The sequence below is a fragment of the Oncorhynchus gorbuscha genome, linkage group LG24 (genome assembly GCF_021184085.1).
Source record: "Oncorhynchus gorbuscha isolate QuinsamMale2020 ecotype Even-year linkage group LG24, OgorEven_v1.0, whole genome shotgun sequence".
NCBI lineage: Eukaryota > Metazoa > Chordata > Actinopteri > Salmoniformes > Salmonidae > Oncorhynchus > Oncorhynchus gorbuscha.
Window position 1 is genome coordinate 10761088 of NC_060196.1, and position 19327 is coordinate 10780414.

The 19327-nt window shown below is 43.4% G+C and overlaps 3 protein-coding genes across 3 annotated transcripts in view; 1 reads left to right on the forward strand and 2 right to left on the reverse strand.

Annotated features, from left to right (window-relative positions):
- Positions 1-19327, reverse strand: part of LOC124012438 (zinc finger protein 606-like) — a 1040669-nt gene that overhangs the window by 205917 nt on the left and 815425 nt on the right. The gene's annotated exons all lie outside the window — the stretch shown is intronic.
- LOC124012437 overlaps positions 1-19327 on the reverse strand; it is a 971157-nt gene that overhangs the window by 169741 nt on the left and 782089 nt on the right. The gene's annotated exons all lie outside the window — the stretch shown is intronic.
- Positions 4860-8669, forward strand: LOC124012481 (oocyte zinc finger protein XlCOF8.4-like). Its single transcript, XM_046326136.1, has 3 exons — positions 4860-5347; positions 6820-6944; positions 7137-8669. Exons 1-3 carry the CDS (start codon positions 5068-5070, stop codon positions 8274-8276), a joined length of 1545 nt encoding a protein of 514 aa, XP_046182092.1. The 5' UTR covers positions 4860-5067; the 3' UTR covers positions 8277-8669.

Below are 19327 nucleotides of genomic sequence, written 5' to 3' on the forward strand. Positions count from 1 at the left end.
AAGCATTGTGACAAAAACAACAACACAGAGCTTCACATGGGATAAACAAAAGTACAGTCAATAACACAATTGAAAAACCTATATACAGTGTGTGCAAATGGAGTAAGGAGATGAGGCAATAAATCAGCCACAGCAGCGAAGCAATTACAATTTAGCAAATTAACACTGGAGTGATAGATGTGCCGATGATGATGTGCAAGTATAAATACTGCTGTGAAAAAGAGAAAAAAAGTCAACATAAACAATATGGGGATGAGGTAGGTAGTTGGATGGGCTATTTACAGATGGGCTGTGTACAGGTGCAGCGATCGGAAGCTGCTCAGATAGCTGATGCTTAAAGTTAGTGAGGGAGCTATAAGTCTCCAACTTCAGTGATTTTTGTAATTCGTTTCAGTCATTGGCAGCATAGAACTGGAAGGAAAGGCGGCCAAAGTAGGTGTTGGCACTGGGGATGACCAGTGAGATATACCTGCTGGAGCGCGTGCTATGGTGACCAGTGAGCTGAGATAAGGTGGAGCTTACCAAGCAAAGCCTTATAGATGACCTAGAGCCAGTGGGTTTGGTGACAAATATGTAGCGAGGGCCAGCCGACGAGAGCATACAGGTCGCAGTGGTGGGTGGTATATGGGGCTTTGGTGACAAAACAGATGGCACTGTGATAGACTGCATCCAGTTTGCTGAGTAGAGTATTGGACACTATTTTGTAAATGACATCGAGGATCGGTAGGATAGTCAGTTTTACGAGGGTATGTCTGGCAGCGTGAGTGAAGGAGGCTTTGTTTTGCGAAATAGGAAGCCGATTCTAGATTTCCTTTTGGATTGGATATGCTTAATATGAGTCTGGAAGGAGTGTTTACAGTCTAGCCAGACACCTAGGTATTTGTAGTTGTCCACATATTCTAAGTCAGAACCGTCCAGAGTAGTGATGCTAGTCGGGCGGGTGCGAGCAGCGATCGGTGGAAGAGCATGCATTTAGTTTTATTAGCATTTAATAGCAGTTGGAGGCCACAGAAGGAGTGTTGTATGGCGTTGAAGCTCATTTGTAGGTTTGTTAACACAGTGTCCAAAGAAGGGCCAGAAGTATACAGAATGGTGTCGTATGCGTAGAGGTGGATCAAGGAATCACCCGCAGCAAGAGCGACATCGTTGATATATACAGAGAAAAGCCAGAGAATTGAACCCTGTAGAGATCATAGAGACTGCCATAGATCCGGACAACAGGCCCTCTGATTTGACATACTGAACTCTATCTGAGAAGTAGTTTGTGAACCAGGCGAGGCCATCATTTGAGAAACCAAGGCTGTTGAGTCTGCCGATAACATTACGGTGATTGACAAAAGCCTTGGCCAGGTCGATGAAGACGGCTGCACAGTACTTTTATCGATGGCGGTTATGAAATTGTTTAGTACCTTGAGCGTGTCTGAGGTGCACCCATGACCAGCTCGAAAACCGGATTACACAGCGGAGAAGGTACGTTGGGATTCGAAATGGTCAGGGAACTGTTTGTTAACTTGGCTTTCGACGACTTTAGAAGGGCAGGGCAGGATGGATATAGGTCAGTAACAGTTTGGATCTAGAGTGTCACCCCCTTTGAAGAGGGGGGTGACCGCGGCAGCTTTCCAATCTTTAGGAATAATAGGGGTTACAACAATGGCGGCGGATAATTTTAGAAAGAGAGGGTCCAGATTGTCTAGCCCAGCTGATTTGTACTGGTCCAGGTTTTGCAGCTCTTTCAGAACATCAGCTATCTGGATTTGGGTGAAGGAGAAGCTGGAAGGCTTGGGCAAGTAGCTGCGGGGGGTGCAGAGCTGTTGGCCGGGGTTGGGGTAGCCAGGTGGAAAACATGGCCAGCCGTAGAGAAATGCTTATTGACATTCTCGAATATCGTGGATTAATCGGTGGTGACAGTGTTTCCTATCCTCAGTGCAGTGGCTAGCTGGAAGGAGGTGCTCTTATTCTCCATGGACTTTACAGTGTCCCAAAACATTTTGGAGTTAGAGCTACAGGATGCAAATTTCTGTTTGCTTTCCTAACTCACTGTGTGTATTGGTTCCTGACTTTCCGAGAAAAGTTGCATATCACGGGGACTATTCAATGCTAGTGCAGTATGTGTGACAATACAGAGGCGGATGCAAGATGCAAGCAACGATGGTTTAATGCATACAGTTTACAGCAGCAACAGGACAGATAGACTGTACTCAGACGGAATCCAACACAGGGACTAGGGCGCATCTTCCGAAGATAGCGTGCTGAGAAATCCAGTGGAGTGTGTCAGGATGGGTAGGAAGGAGCACAGCAGATAATCCACACAAGGGCGGCGAGAGAAGAGCACAGACACACGACACAACCTCAGGGAAGTAACAACGATCTGACAACAAGAAACACTGGTTACAGAACATATAAAGGGAAGATAAGTGGTTCCAGCTGGCGCAGACAATCAGGCCGAGATTGGGAACCACGCCCAGACAAACACGGGAGAGGGAGAGAGAGAGAGAGAGAGAGAGAGAGAGAGAGAGAGAGAGAGAGAGAGAGAGAGAGAGAGAGAGAGAGAGAGAAAGAGAAAGAGAGAGGGAGGCAGTGGATTCATGAACCGTGACAGTATGCCACATTATGTTTTTGTGCTGGTCGAGGGCAGTCAGGTCTGGAGTGAACCAAGGGCTATAGTTCTACATTTAGTTTTACATTTTTTGAAAGGGGCGTGCTTATTTAAGATGGTGAGGAAATTACTTTTAAAGAACTACCAGGCATCCTCTACTGACGGGATGAGGTCAATATCCTTCCAGGATATCCGGGCCAGGTCGATTAGAAAGGCCTGCTCGCAGAAGTGTTTTAGGGAGAGTTTGACAGTGATGAGGGGTGGTCGTTTAACCGTGGACCCATAACGGATGCAGGCAATGAGGTAATGAACGCTGAGATCCTGATTGAAAACAGCAGGTGTATTTGGAGGTCAAGTTGGTCAGGATAATATCTATGAGGGTGCCCATGTTTACAGATTTAGGGTTGTACCTGGTGGGTTCCTTAATAATTTGTGTGAGATTGAGGGCATCTAGCTTAGATTGTCAGACGGCCGAGGTGTTAAGCATATCCCAGTTTAGTTCACCTAACAGAACGAACTCTGAAGATAGATGGGGTGTAATCAATTCACATATGGTGTCCAGGGCACAGAAGGGAGCTAAGGGGGGTCTATAACAGGTGATGTAAGATGTAAGAGACTTATTTCTGGAGAGATTCATTTTTAAATTAGAAGCTCAAACTGTTTGGGCATAGACCTGGAAAGTATGACAGAACTTTGCAGGCTATCTATGTAGCCAAGTGGTCATAGGGTCCAGTGAACCGCAATAGATGAAACAGGGAAGTCGTTAGTTAGTCGTTACTACGCTAGGTGAGCGGGAGACACAGTATTCATAAAGTTAGCAGGCCGGGGCTAGCAGAAGCGTCTTCACCGATGTCCGGCAAAGGCCGGTTGAGGGCACATCAGACAGAATTACGTCGGCAGACCAGACGTGATGGATCGGCGGGGCTCCATGAAGACAAAGGGGTCCAGGCCAATTGGCAAAAGAGTTATTGTAGCTGGAGAAATTTTGTTTGCTAACAGGGAGATGCGCTTGGCTCGAGGCTAACTGGTGTTAGCTTCGGGACAACAGCGTTAGCCACTATAGCCACTCAGTAGCAGCTAGCTATCTGCGATGATCCGGTGCAAAGGTCCAGAGCTTACGGCAGGAATCTGGTGATGTTGTGGCTTCTAGTCGTGTTAGTGAAGAGTCCGGGAGGCATCAGCTGTGTAGCCGAGTGATCATAGGGTCCACTGAGCAGTCCGGGAGATGGGCCTGGCTCAAGGCTTGCTTCAGGGTTGGGCCACTCGGTAGCAGCTAGTTAGCTGCGATGATCCGGTGTAATGGTCCAGAGCTTACGGCAGGAATCTGGTGATGTAGTGGAGAAAAGCAGTCCGATATGCTTAGGGTTGATATTGCGCTGTGAAGACTGACAGGTATTATCCAGGCTAAAAGTGGCTGGTGTCTGAGCTAAAGGTAAAGGCCGCTAGCAGTGGCTAACAGTGACTAAATAGCTAGTAGCTAATTAGCTGGTTAGCTTCTGATGGAGGTTCAAGCTATAAGGTCTAAAAATAGCAGATCCGTATCACATTGCGTGATGCAGGTTGCCGGAAGGTATACTTAATTTAAAAATGAAAAAAAGTGATTGAAATACATTGAAATAAATACAAAAAATATGGAGAGAAAACATAACATTTACACAGGACAACAACAAACACTTCCTCACTGCCACGCCATCTTGGAACATACTGGAATGGGCAGGAATGTAATAGTAGACCACGTAGCCAAAAGGGCTATAAAGCTATATATAATTGATATTCCCACTCCACTGGGTAGAGGTGAAGCTGCATGCAGTGGAGGCTGGTGGGAGGAGCTATTGGAGATCAAGCTCATTGTAATGGCTGGAATGGAATAAATGGAACAGTCAAACATGTGGTTTCCATTTGTTTGATACCCTCAAATCATTACATTCCAACCATTACAATGAGCCCGTTCTTCTATTGCTCCCCCCACCAGCCTCCACTGGCCAAATGTAAGATTAGAGGCATTGTGATATATGTGTGGCAGAACAGGTGGGACAGCGAGTCCAAGGCGGGTGGACCAAGACTCAAAGATCATGTATGGCTCTTTTTTATTTTCTTAGTAGTACAGGATAAGGTAGGACGGTTTAGTTTTTTATTAATGTTTGTTTATTTATTATTTTAGTTTGTAAACTGTGATTGACTTACACACTCCAGTACAGTAGGCGGCGGCATGCACCTCTAAGGGTTGTTTGTGGACCGCCACAACACCAGAAACGAAGAAACCGTAGTTTAAAAAAAAGTGTCGTCACCAAGAGCAATTTCCATGTTAGCTTTTTAAATTGTTGTTAGATGTTTAACACCCTGGAACTCAAAATAAGATTAATTTAACCGCATAGCATCACATGCTTACTCCAGCTATTCTTAAAATTTCATTGGAGACGGACTTGGATGTGAACTAGGTAACGCTTGCTAGCTGCTAACGTTAGCTAAAAATGGCTAACTGTATGGCTTTTCACAGTCAAATGGCATCCATCATGGAGGTGCTAGCGAATGCAGCCGTGGCAGAGATCTGTAAACTCGTAGATGACGACTATGCAGTGTTTCGTTTGGAAATAACTCAAAGCCAGAAAGAAAACAGGGTATTGCGGAGGAAACTACAGCTACTGGAACTGAAGGTGGCACGGGAGCGCGCAGAGAGGACAATACGAGAGCGCGTCCTCGCCAGTCCCAGTAGTGTCAAGATCCTCGACAGATACAGAGGAAAGGCAAAAGGTACATTTTGGCCGAGGCTGCGCGGGGTGTCTACTTTTATATAGAGCTCAGTGCCTGTCGCCCCGTTCCCCTGTGCATATGTGTTGGGTCTTGGTCAGTTTTTGGATAGTATGCAACAATTCACCTGATTTAAAAATCAAATCAAATGTATTTGTCACATACACATGGTTAGCAGATGTTAATGCGAGTGTAGGGAAATGCTTGTGCTTCTAGTTCCGACAATGCAGTGATAACCAACAAGTAATCTAACTAACAATTCCAAAACTACTGTCTTATACACAGTGTAAGGGGATAAGGCATATGTACATAAGGATACATGAATGAGTGATGGTACAGAGCAGCATAGGCAAGATACAGTAGATGGTATTGAGTGCAGTATATACATATGAGATGAGTATGTAAACAAAGTGGCATAGTTAAAGTGGCTAGTGATACATGTATTACATAAAGATGCAGTAGATGATATAGAGTACAGTATATACATATACATATGAGATGAATAATGTAGGGTATGTAAACATATTAGGTAGCATTGTTTAAAGTGGCTAGTGATATATTTTACATAATTTCCCATCAATTCCCATTATTAAAGTGGCTGGAGTTGAGTCAGTGTGTTGGCAGCAGCCACTCAATGTTAGTGGTGGCTGTTTAACAGTCTGATGGCCTTGAGATAGAAGCTGTTTTTCAGTCTCTCGGTCCCTGCTTTGATGCACCTGTGCTGACATCGCCATCTGGATGATAGCGGGGTGAACAGGCAGTGGCTCGGGTGGTTGTTGTCCTTGATGATCTTTATGGCCTTCCTGTGACATCGGGTGGTGTAGGTGTCCTGGAGGGCAGGTAGTTTGCCCCAGGTGATGCGTTGGGCAGACCTCACTACCCTCTGGAGAGCCTTACGGTTGTGGGCGTAGCAGTTGCTGTACCAGGCGGTGATACAGCCCGACAGGATGCTCTCGATTGTGCATCTGTAGAAGTTTGTGAGTGCTTTTGGTGACAAGCTGAATTTCTTCAGCCTCCTGAGGTTGAAGAGGCGCTGCTGCGCCTTCTTCACGATGCTGTCTGTGTGGGTGGACCAATTCAGTTTGTCTGTGATGTGTACGCCAAGGAACTTAACTTACTACCCTCTCCACTACTGTCCCATCGATGTGGATAGGGGGGTGTTCCCTCTGCTGTTTCCTGAAGTCCACAATCATCTCCTTTGTTTTGTTGACGTTGAGTGTGAGGTTATTTTCCTGACACCACACTCTGAGGGCTATCTTGCGCATAGACACAATATCATATTCTAACCAGATTATTGATTTACTGCATTTCCGGTTATTTACGAAAACAATGTGATGCATGGAACACAATTCATCGATCTATAAATAGTATATTAAGAAGTTGTGAAGTGTTACCTTACATCCTTGCCATTTCTAGACAGTGTCAATAGTATACAATATACCTAACCACCTCTTTTCCCCCAATCACTCTCCCAGGTGAAGGACATCACACTGGAGGCCACAGGAACTTTGTGAAGCCAGCAGGACACAATACATGGAGAGATGACCAACCAATCACTGTTGATGAGGGGATGGGAAACACAACCCATCATGTTATAGAGGTTATAATAATAGTGTTACATCAAGATCAGTTACTTTGTAAATCAAATGTGGACAGTTTATTTCAGAAAAGCTCCCCTCAGCTATTCACTTGCTTACATCCTTATTTATCTGCCATAGGGAGCTTGTGAGACTTCCCTATGACATTGTTATCCAATTCAACCTATGTACCGGTAATAACCTCCTTTTGTCAGTCTGCAGAGGCTGAAGGTCTTGGGGTCAAGCAGGAAAAGTATGAAGGAGAGGTGGACCCACGGCACAGCAGAAACATCCAGACTGGAGCAGCTGGAGCGCCCCCTGTAGCCACGGCGAACCCCACCACCGCCCAAGAGCAGTCCAGGACCCGACGCAGCATCATGGTCAATGAAACGCTGAACGCCATCCTCAAGTCAGAGACAGACACCAAGACCTTAACGGGGCTGAACCGACTGGGCTGTCCTCCTGCCCCATGCTCAGAGTATTTACCTTATGGCAATACAAGCCCGAGAACTGTTCTGTCCCATCGGGACTCAGGTGACACTTTACAGACTGTCAATGACCCATCCTGTTCATACACTACAGAGATGATACCTGGTGACATGCCTGTGGTATTAGATGCACAGACTAATCCAATGAAAGTGGACTGGAACGAGTACAGTAGTAGTGGATACACTGAAGGGTGCCTAGATAAGAAAGGGGAGAGCCTGGTCATAGATGAAGTGACTGTGAAAGTGGAGGGCGATGCTCCTCTGACATGGAATGCATACGAAAATCACTTAGGAGAAGGACACTCACAAGGCAACACCATTGACTTCTTAGACTACAGGGAAAGCTTAGAGACAAATCTAAATGTCATGACCCACTCCCCTTTACACACGTTTACACACGATCCATTATCCATGTCGATGGGGCCCTCCGATTCACACAGGGAACAAATGGCCAAGGCGCAGGGAGAGGGAGCCACATCGGGCAATGGTAAAGAGAAACGGTTCCTTTGCATGTTCTGTAACAAAGGCTTCAGCTGCCCCCAGAAGGTGGACATCCACCAGAGGGTCCACACAGGGGTGAAACCCTTCAGTTGTACCCAGTGTCACATGCGCTTCGCCCAGGCATGCACCCTGAAGAGGCACCAGAGGGTCCACACAGGGGAGAAACCCTTCAGCTGTACCCAGTGCCACATGCGCTTTGCCCAGGCTGGTGACCTGAAGAGGCACCAGAGGGTCCACACGGGAGAGAGGCCTTTCGCCTGTGCACACTGTGGGAAGAGGTTCTCAGAGAAGAGCTACCTCAGGTTACACCAGCAGAAAAAACACTCCACTCTAACAAACACTTTTATATCAAAAGACAAAGATTAATTTTAGTTGTCATCAGAAAATATCCACAGATGCATTTGGATATTCCTGGGTAGAATATTATATCCAGATATTGTGTGATATATAAGGCATAGTGTGTATATACAGTGCCTACGGAAGGTATTCAGACCTCTTGACTTTTTCCACATTTTGTTACGTTACAGCCTTATTCTAAAATTGATTAAATTGTTGTTTTCCCTCAATCTACACACAATACCCCACAATGACAAAACAAAAACAGGATTATAAATGTTTGCATATGTATTAACAATCAACTGAAACTTCACATTTACATAAGTATTCAGACCCTTTTTACTCAGTACTTTGTTGAACACCTTTGGCTGAAATGACAGCCTCAAGTCTTCTTGGGTATGACTCTACAAGCTTGGCACACCTGTATTTGGGGAGTTTCTCAGATTCTTCTCTGCAGATCCACTCAAGCTCTGTCAGGTTGGATGGGGAGCGTTGCTGCACAGCTATTTTCAGGTCTCCAGAGATGTTCGACGGGTTCAAGTCCGGGCACTGGCTGGGCCACTCAATGACATTCAGAGACTTGTCCCGAAGCCACTCCTGCGTTGTCCTGTTGGAAGGTGAACCGTCGCCCGAGTCTGACGTCCTGAGCGCTCTGGAGCAGGTTTTCATAATCTCTGTACTTTTCTCTTTTCATCATTCCCCCGATCCTGACTATTCTCCCAGTCCCTGCTGCTGAAAAATGCTGCCAGGTTTTCTCCAGATGTGACACTTGGCATTCAGGACAAAGAGTTCAATCTTGGTTTCATCAGACCAGAAAATCTTGTTTCTCATGGTGTGAGTGTCCATTCGATGCTTTTTGGAAACTCCAAGTGGGCTGTCATGTGCCTTCCTTCTGGTCACTCTACCATAAAAGGCCTGATTGGTGGAGTTCTGCAGAGATGGTTGTCCTTTTAGAAGGTTATCCCATCTCCACAGAGGAACTCTGTCAGAGTGACCATCTGGTTCTTGGTCACCTCCCTGATGAAGGCCCTTCTCCACTGATTGCTCAGTTTGGCCGGGCGGCCAACTCTAGGAAGAGTCTTGGTGGTTCCAAACTTCTACCATTTAAGAATGATGGAGGCCACTGTGTTCTTGGGGACCTTCAATGCTGCAGTCATTTTTTTGGTACCCTACCCCAGATCTGTGCCTCGACACAATCCTGTCTCGGAGCTCTTACGGCCAATTCCTTCGACCTCATGGCTTGGTTTTCGCTCTGACATGCACTGTCAACTGTGGGACCTTACAGTCGTATGAAAAAGTTTGGGCACCCCTGACAATTTCCATGATTTCCATTTATAAATAATTGGGTGTTTGGATCAGCAATTTCATTTTGATCTATCAAATAACTGATGGACACAGTAATATTTCTGTAGTGAAATGAGGTTTATTGGATTAACAGAAAATGGGCAATATGCATCAAAACAAAATTAAAATAACAGCCTCTAGATGCTTCCCATAGCCTCTAATGAGTGTCTGGATTCTGGATGAAGGTATTTTGGACCATTCCTCCTTACAAAACATCTCCAGTTCAGTTAATTTTGATGGTTGCCGAGCATGGACAGCCCGCTTCAAATCATCCCACATATTCTCAATGATATTCAGGTCTGGGGACTGGGATGGCCATTCCAGAACATTGTACTTGTTCCTCTGCATAAATGCCCGGGTAGATTTTGAGCAGTGTTTTGGGTCGTTGTTTTGTTGAAATATCCAGCCCTGGTGTAACTTCAACTTTGTGACTGATTCTTCAACATTTTTCCCAAGAATTTGCTGATATTGAGTAGGATCCATGCGACCCTCAACTTTAACAATATTCCCAGTATCGGCACTGGCCACACAGCCCCACAGCATGATGGAACCCCCACCAAATTTTACTGTGGGTAGCAAGTGTTTTTCTTGGAACGCTGTGTTCTTTTGCCGCCATGCATAACGTCCCTTGTTATGACCAAATAACTCAATCTTTGTTTCATCAGTCCACAGCACCTTATTTCAAAAGGAAGCTGGCTTGTCCAAATGTGTGTTTGCATACCTCAAGCACCTCTGTTTGTGGCGTGTGTGCAGAAAAGGCTTCTTCCGCATCACTCTCCCATACAGCTTCTCCTTGTGCAAAGTGCGCTGAATTGTTGAACGATGCACAGTGACACCATCTGCAGCAGGATGATGTTGTAGGTCTTTGGAGGTGGTCTGTTGGCTGATTTTGACCGTTCTCACCATCCTTCGCCTTTGCCTCTCCGATATTTTACTTGGCCTGCCACTTCTGGCCTTAACAAGAACTGTGCCTGTGGTCTTCCATTTCCTCACTATGTTCCTCACAGTGGACACTGACAGCCTAAATCTCTGCGATAGCTTTTTGTAGCCATCCTCGAAACCATAATGTTGAACAATCTTTGTTTTCAGGTCATTTGAGAGTTGTTTTGAGGCCCCCATGTTGCCACTCTTCAGAGGAGAGTCAAAGAGAACAACAACTTGCAATTGGCCACCTTAAATACCTTTTCTCATGATTGAATGCACTTGTCTATGAAGTTCAAAGCTTAATGAGCTCACCAAACCAATTGTGTGTTCCAATTAATCAGTGCTAAGTAGTTACAGGTATTCAAATCAACAGAATGATAAGGGTGCCCACATTTTTGCATAGCCTATTTTTCACATCTGATTTAATATCATACAACTTAATATTGCTACACTAAAAATCTTTGTCTGGACAATACCCCAGTACTCAGCTTTTATTAGAAAATTAATGGCATGCCACTGTGATCATTTTTTGTGACGACAGAGTAAATTATAATGCAGCTTCAGAGGGGTGCCCAAACCTTTTCATACGACTGTATATAGACAGGTGTGTGCCTTTCCAAATCATGCCCAATCAATTGAATTTACCACAGGTCGACTCCAATCAAGTTGTAGAAACATCTCAAGGATGGTCAATGGAAACAGGATGCAACTGAGCTCAATTTCGAGTGTCATAGCAAAGGGTCTGAATACTTGTGTAAATAAGGTATTTTTTTATTTTAATACATTTGCAATCATTTAAAAAAAGTTTTTTGCTTCATCATTATGGAGTATTGAGTATTGTAATCCATTTTAGAATAAGGCTGTGAGGTAACGATGTGTAAAGTCAAGGGGTCTGAATACTTTCCAAAGGCACTGTAGCTCCTTTCATTTTTTTTTTTATCCTGACCAGTGGTGGAAAAAGTAAAGATACTTTCATAGAAAATGACTCTAGTAAAATTGAGTCACCCAGTAAAATAATACTTGAGTAAAAGTCTAAAAGTATTTGGTTTTAAATGTACTTAAGTATCAAAAGTAAAGGTGTTAATTTCTAATTCACACATTCTTGTTTATTTATTTATAGGGAGACAGGGGCTTACTACAAACAAAGCATTTGTGTTTAGTGAGTGTGCCCGATCAGAGGCAGTAGGGATGACCAGGGATGTTCTCTTGATAAGTGTGTGAATTGGACCATTTTCCTGTCAAAATGTAACAAGTACTTTTGGATGCTAAGGAAAATGTATGGAGTAAAAAGTACATTATTTTCTTTACGATTGTAGTAAACGTTGTCAAATATAAATACTAAAGTACAGATGCCCCAAAAAACTACTTAAGTAGTACTTTAAAGTATTTTTACTTAAGTACTTTACACCACTGATCCTGACAAACTCCTCAGTCCCTACCAATGACAAGCATACCCATAACATGATGCTGCCACCACAATACTTAAATAGAGAGGGCTTCACTCTGTTGTATTGGATTTGAGACAACCCACTTTTTTAAAATTCAGGCCAAAAATGTAATGTAAGTGCAATGTTGTTGATCTCTTTGTATTCAAGTATTGTGATGGCAGCATCATGTTATGGTTATGTCACCGGCAGGGACTAGGGAATTTATGATAAAGAAATATGAAACGAGCAAAGAAACTCACCTCAGTCTTCTGAAAACCCTGGGATAGGGTTTTATTTTTCTGTGGGACAATTACACAGAGGTGTTGAGAGTTCCTGAGTGATCTAGTATCAGTAGTGACTTAAATCAGCTTTAAAAAAATCAGAGACAAGGTTTGAATATGGCTGTCCAATGATTCCCAATTTTGACAACAATGGATATAGTGTTGTGCGAAGTCGGTAGAATCTTATTCCAAGTTATTCACAGCTATAATTGCAGCCAAAATGTGCTTCCACTAAGTATTAACTGGAGACTTATCCATTTTTTTCTTAATTTGGTAAATGTTCTATAACTTTCTTTTACTTGAACATTTGGAGAAGGTTATGTAGATCTGCAGGAAAATGTAATTTCATTCCTTTTTATATTTAATTTTGAGGCAGCAAAATCTGAAAAGAAGTTAAAGGTGGTGTTGACTTTCGATATGCACTGTACGCCTAAAAAGTCTGTTACATATTGTGTTTGTACTGTGTAGGCTATAATGATGTTCACAAATGCCTTTTTTATTACTTCTGTTCAACTATTTGTTTTTTCCCCCAGGACACCTTTTATTGAAAACATTTATGCAGTTTATCATGCAGATTTGTAGTAAAGACATATGTGTCGTTTTCAAATGGTCTGTTTAAAACTTGTTTATGTTTAATAAACACAAAATGGGACTTAATTCAAATACTTTTCCCATTGAGACTCTTTAGTGTACATCACATCTGATCTCATCCTATTCTGCATAAACATGACAGTTATAACCAATACATATTGAACAAAAATATGAACATAACATGTAAAGTGTTGGTTTCATGAGCTGAAATAAAAGACCCCAGAAATGTAACATATGCACAAAAAGCTTATTTCTCTAAAATGTTGTGCACAAATTTCTTTACATCCCTGTTATTGAGCATTTCTCCTTTGCCAAGATAATCCAACATCCAACTGGCAGGTGTGGCATATCAAGAAGCTGATTAAACAAAAATCATTCCACAGGTGCACCTTGTGCTTGGGGACAAAAGGCCACTAAAATGTGCGACTTTGTCACACAACACAATGCCACAGATGTCTCAAGTTGAGGGAGCGTTCAATTGGCATGCTGACTGCAGGAATGTCCTCGAGCGCTGTTGCCAGTGAATTGAATGTTAATTTCTCTACCATAAGCCGTCTCCAATGTCGTTTTTAGAGAATTTGGCAGTTCGTTCAAACGGTTCACAACCGCAGACCACGTGTATGGTGTCGTGTTGGCGAACGGTTTGCTGATGTCAACATTGTGAATAGAGTGCACCATGGTGGCGGTGGGGTTGTGGTATTGCCAGTCATAAGTTAGGAACACAATTGCATTTTATCGATGGCAATTTGAATGCACAGATATACTTTGACAAGCTCCTGAGTCAAGCTCCTGAGACAAGCTCCATTGTCGTGCCATTCGTCAGCCACTATCATCTCATGTTTCAGCATGATAATGCACTGCCCATGTCGCAAGGATCTGTACACAATTCCTGGAAGCTGAAAATGTCCCAGGTCTTCCATGGCCTGCATACGCACCAGACACGTCACCCATTGAGTATGTTTGGGATGCTCTGGATTTATGCGTATGATAGCGTGTTCCAGTTCCCGCCAATATCCAGCAACTTCGCACAGTATTTGAAGGCCACAATAAACAGTCTGATCAACTCTATGCGAAGGAGATGTATAAACTGCATGAGGCAAATGGTGGTCACACCAGATACGGACTGGTTTTCTGATCCACGCCCTTACCTTTTTTGTTCATTGCCCAATGCGAAGATGCTCCATAGCAGGGTGCTCATAACAGATTTCTTGATCCAACATCCTCTCACTCTGTACCTCTTACAGTCAATAGGCTTGGAGGATGGGAAGCCTGATCCGCTGCTAGTCAAAGAGGAGACAATGGACAACAGACCAGAGAGCATTGATCTGCTGAGTGGACTAAAGATGGAGGAGCAAGGTAAGGGAGACATACATATACAGAACATAATAGATATACTTCAATGGGAATAGTGATGCACCTGGCTATTTTTTTCCATAAAACTCCATATGTAGACTTTTCACTGCCATGCTTATAAAGTCTATTTTGGAATCTCTTCCTGCAGGTGGTTGGCTGGAGGCTGGCTGGAGGCTAACAGAGGACACTGGGTGGCCATCTTGGATTCCTAGACAGGTTTAGCCAAGATCCAAGGGGGACAACATTACTGAGCAGGCCAGGATCAGAGGCTAAATAGTAGAGGTCAGTGGATGGGAAATGGTTCCAATCATTTTTCCACCATTATTTTTTGATTTTAGAAACACTTAAAATAAGGGCTGTGTCGTGTAGGCTTACCGTGGGGTGACATTTGATATCCATGTAAATCTCTCTCAGACAAGGTGAATTTTATCAATATATTCAGCCCTATTTACTCTCAGATTCTAAAATGCTAATTAGCATCAAAGTAGACATCATGCAAGACTACAAATCCCTGCAAAGCCTTCTCTATCAGACACCTTTGCTGACTGGTTTGTGTCCATCTAAAACTTGCAGAAGACAGTGCACAGAATTGTAAATTTAATTAAATGTAGCCAATTTATTCATGACTAAATTTGGCTAACATTAGATAGTTAATCCATAGATTCTTACCTTTGCCTCAATTCAGCAGTCTCGTCCAGATCATCATGGCATTTGTAGTTCTTTATGATAGCCACAATAGCAATTTATTTTGGGGGGTTAAATACTGGCAAAAATATTAAGTCACCTTGTCCGAGAGAGATGTACAGTTATCAAAACGTCACGTCAGGGTGTCTACACGAAACACCGCCCTTATTTGTAGTGTTTCTTATATCCCCTATGGGGAAAATGAATGGTGGAAAAACAACTGGAAAAATGTACTTGTTTGACCGCTAGGTTATATGGGTATTATGACTCATACTGTGGTACTCTATATGGAACTGGATGAGGTGAACTGAAGAAAGAATGAGTATGATGAGGCAGAGTAGATGATATGGTGATGGATGGTGTCTGTAAAAATGCTTCACTGATGAAAAGTGACAACCTTGTCCTGTTGTTTGATGCTGGTGTTTTATAATGAGGAAATTATAATGCCTTAATTCATGTTTAATTGATATGAAGTACTGAAGATGTATGTAATGTTAAACCTTCTCCAAAGTATTAAAAAATGTATTTTATCAAAGGGAGGGTACCAGATTTACAGAAAATGTAGTGTTACCATAGTGAGAAAAGTTATTCTACTTGCCACAGGTATAGTTTTGTGCAGTAAAAGTACATTGATGAAATTAAATACAAAATTGACTCTGTGCTGACTGACTTGGTTATTTTTGTGTCATTGCTGTGACTGAGTACTGTATATCAGTTGAACCAAAACATTATACACTGCTCAAAAAAATAAAGGGAACACTTAAACAACACAATGTAACTCTAAGTCAATCACACTTCTGTGAAATCAAACTGTCCACTTAGGAAGCAACACTGATTGACAATAAATGTCACATGCTGTTGTGCAAATGGAATAGACAACAGGTGGAAATTATAGGCAATTAGCAAGACACCCCCAATAAAGGAGTGGTTCTGCAGGCGGTGACCACAGACCACTTCTCAGTTCCTATGCTTCCTGGCTGATGTTTTGGTCACTTTTGAATGCTGGCAGTGCTTTCACTCTAGTGGTAGCATGAGTCTACAACCCACACAAGTGGCTCAGGTAGTGCAGCTCATCCAGGATGGCACATCAATGCGAGCTGTGGCAATAAGGTTTGCTGTGTCTGTCAGCATAGTGTCCAGAGCATGGAGGCGCTACCAGGAGACAGGCCAGTACATCAGGAGACGTGGAGGAGGCCGTAGGAGGGCAACAATCCAGCAGCAGGACCGCTACCTCCGCCTTTGTGCAAGGAGGAGCACTGCCAGAGCCCTGCAAAATGACCTCCAGCAGGCCACAAATGTGCATGTGTCTGCTCAAACGGTCAGAAACAGACTCCATGAGGGTGGTATGAGGGCCCGACGTCCACAGGTGGGGGTTGTGCTTACAGCCCAACACCGTGCAGGACATTTGGCATTTGCCAGAGAACACCAAGATTGGCAAATTCGCCACTGGCGCCCCGGTTTGGCGGTGGGTCAGTCATGGTGTGGCATTTCTTTGGAGGGCCGCACAGCCCTCCATGTGCTCGCCAGAGGTAGCCTGACTGCCATTAGTTACCGAGATGAGATCCTCAGATAAAAATATTGTGGGGGCTGTTTTGTTAGACTTCACTTTGTTTTTGACAGTATCGATCAGTCTGCTGCTGGAAAAACTTGTGTTATGGTTTTACACCCCTGCTATATTGTGGATAAAGAGTTACTTGTCTAACAGAATACAGAGGGTGCTCTTAAATGGAAGCCTCTTCAACATATTTCAGGTAGAATCAGGAATTCCCCAAGGCAGCTGTCTAGGCCCATTACCTTTTTCAATCTTTACTAATGAATTGCCACTGGCTTTGAGGAAAGCCAGAGTGTCTATGTATGCGGATGACTCAACACTATACACGTCAGCTACTACAGCGACTGATATTACTGCAACACTTAATAAAGAGTTGCAGTTCGTTTCAGAGTGGGTGGCAAGGAATAAGTTAGTCCTAAATATTTCTAAATCTAAAAGCATTGTATTTGGGACAAATCACTCACTAAACCCTAATCCTCAACTAAATCATGTAGAAATTGAGCAAGTTGAGGTGACTAAACTGCTTGGAGTTACCCTGGATTGTAAACTGTCATGGTCAAAACATATTGATACAACATTAGCTAAGATGGGGAGAAGTATGTCCATAATAAAGCGCTGCTCTACCTTCTTAACAGCACTATCAACAAGGAAGATCCTAGGCCATAGTTGTAGCACCTGGACTGCTGTTCAGTCGTGCCACAAAAAAGGACTTAGGAAAAGTGCAATTGGTTCAGAACAGGGCAGCACGGCTGGCTCTTGGATGTACACAGAGAGCTAATATTAGTAATATGCATGTCAATCTCTCCTGGCTCAAAGTGGAGGAGAGATCGAATTCATCACTACTTCATCACTACTACTTACGTATTTATGAGAGGTATTGACATGTTGAATGCACTGCGCTGTCTGTTTGAACTACTGGCGCACAGCTCGGACATCCATGCATATGCCACAAAAGGTCTCTTCACAATCTCCCATGTCCAGAACAGACTATGGAAGGAGCACAGTACTACATAGAGCCATGACTACATGGAACTCTATTCCACATCAAGTAAATGATGCAAGCAGTAAAAATTAGAGTTAAAAAACTGATTTTAAAAAATTCACCTCATGGAACAGCGGGGACTGTGAAGCAACGGACATAGGCACAGACATATGCATACACACACACGATAACGTACGCACACATGGATTTTGTACTGTAGATACGTGGTAGTTGTGGAGTAGGGGCCTGGTGTCACAAAGTGTGTTGTGAAATCTGTAAATGTATTGTAATGTTTTTAAAATTGTATGAACTGCCTTAATTTTGCTGGACTCCAGCTAATGGGGATCCATAATAAATAAAAATACAAACCACAAGGGATTAAAACTCCATCACCACCACACAAAACAATGGACAGGTGGACTGAACAACCTCAGTCCTGGTGGTCATCAGAGAGACAGAGGCTCCAGTCAGGGATCCAGTCTGCAGCCCAGACCCTTCTCTTCACTGTCTCAGAGCAGGGATGAAGCAGGGCCTGGGGCTGATAGAGATAAACCCTCCTGTTCCTATGATACAAACACCATAGTATCCATGATGAACAGAGCAGGTCACCCTGGGCTTCAGCCTTCAGAGAGGGTGGTGGGAGACCCCCTGGTGGTAGGCTTTCAGGAGGTGCCTAGTGTCTCAGTTCATAGAAAGCCTGGGCTTGGACCCGGGTCTAGCTTTCCTCAGCTACCTCATGGTTACCGCACCGATAAAGACCAGGTCAGGATGGGCGTTCACCAGGAGAGGTACCTAGCCTATAACACAGCACACAATCCCAACAACATCCAAACAATGGCAAGAGGTCAAGGAGGGAGCTGAAAGACTAACCACCTGAGGGTGGTGACTCCTGCTTCTACCTCTGGTGTAATTGGGTCTCAACGTTGGAGTCGAGCATTAGGACGGACGCAGACAAGCCGTACAGCTGCCCCACGTGTGGGAAGAGCTTTACTTAGGCGACCTATGTGAAGAAGCAACAGACCGTTCACACCAAGGGCAGGCCCTTCAAGTGCAAACTATGTTACAAGAGCTTCTCCTACCTGACTAAGCTTACCAGACAAAAGTGTCCACAATGGGGAAAAATCGTAGCATTGTGGCTTTAGCTGACATATTATAGTCATCATGTGAAGTGTCTTGGAGTAAGAGTTTTTTGGATTACTAAATCCCTCAGTTGAGCATCTGGGCATGCCGTCTTTCTCACATTATACATACTTGTTTGGTGTGCTGGCATAGCCAAAACCCTGTCATTGAAGTGGAACACTATATTTCCCCTCTAAATTTAGTTTTGCCTGTTCTTTTCATAACAAATATGATGTCCCTCTTGTTTAAAGTATTTTTAGGTAATTTATGGTAATCTTTCTAAACAACTCTGCTCTGAGTTGAAAAGATACCAGAGAAGACGAGGCTAAATCTGTTCACGAAAATAAGCCCACAAAGTGAGACATTTTTGTATGGAGGTAAATTATTTTTATTCCTCGTGTTACTATTTTATTTTTAAACTCTGCATCGTTGGGAAGGGCTCATAAGCAAGCATTTCACAGTAAAGTATACGCCAGTTGTATTCGGCGAATGCCACAAATAAAATTGGATTTTTAGATTTTATGAGTGTTGAATTCAGTTAACAAAAAAATGTAATTGCTAATTTGCTACATGAGGCTTATTTGACTGAATATCAGTTTCGTAATTGTTAGGTTACGAATGTACTGATGGGTGGACCCAAGTGGCATTTCGTCAACTTATCCAAAAAACTATATTAAATTAGAGTTGTGCCTGTTGTCAGAAATAGAGGACTCATCATGGATATAATCCGTTTTAGCATGGACATTGCCATTGAAGGCTTGCACCATTTTTAAAGTCGTCAACTGGGTAGGGATTCCTATGGGTGGGGATTCCTAGGAGTTGGG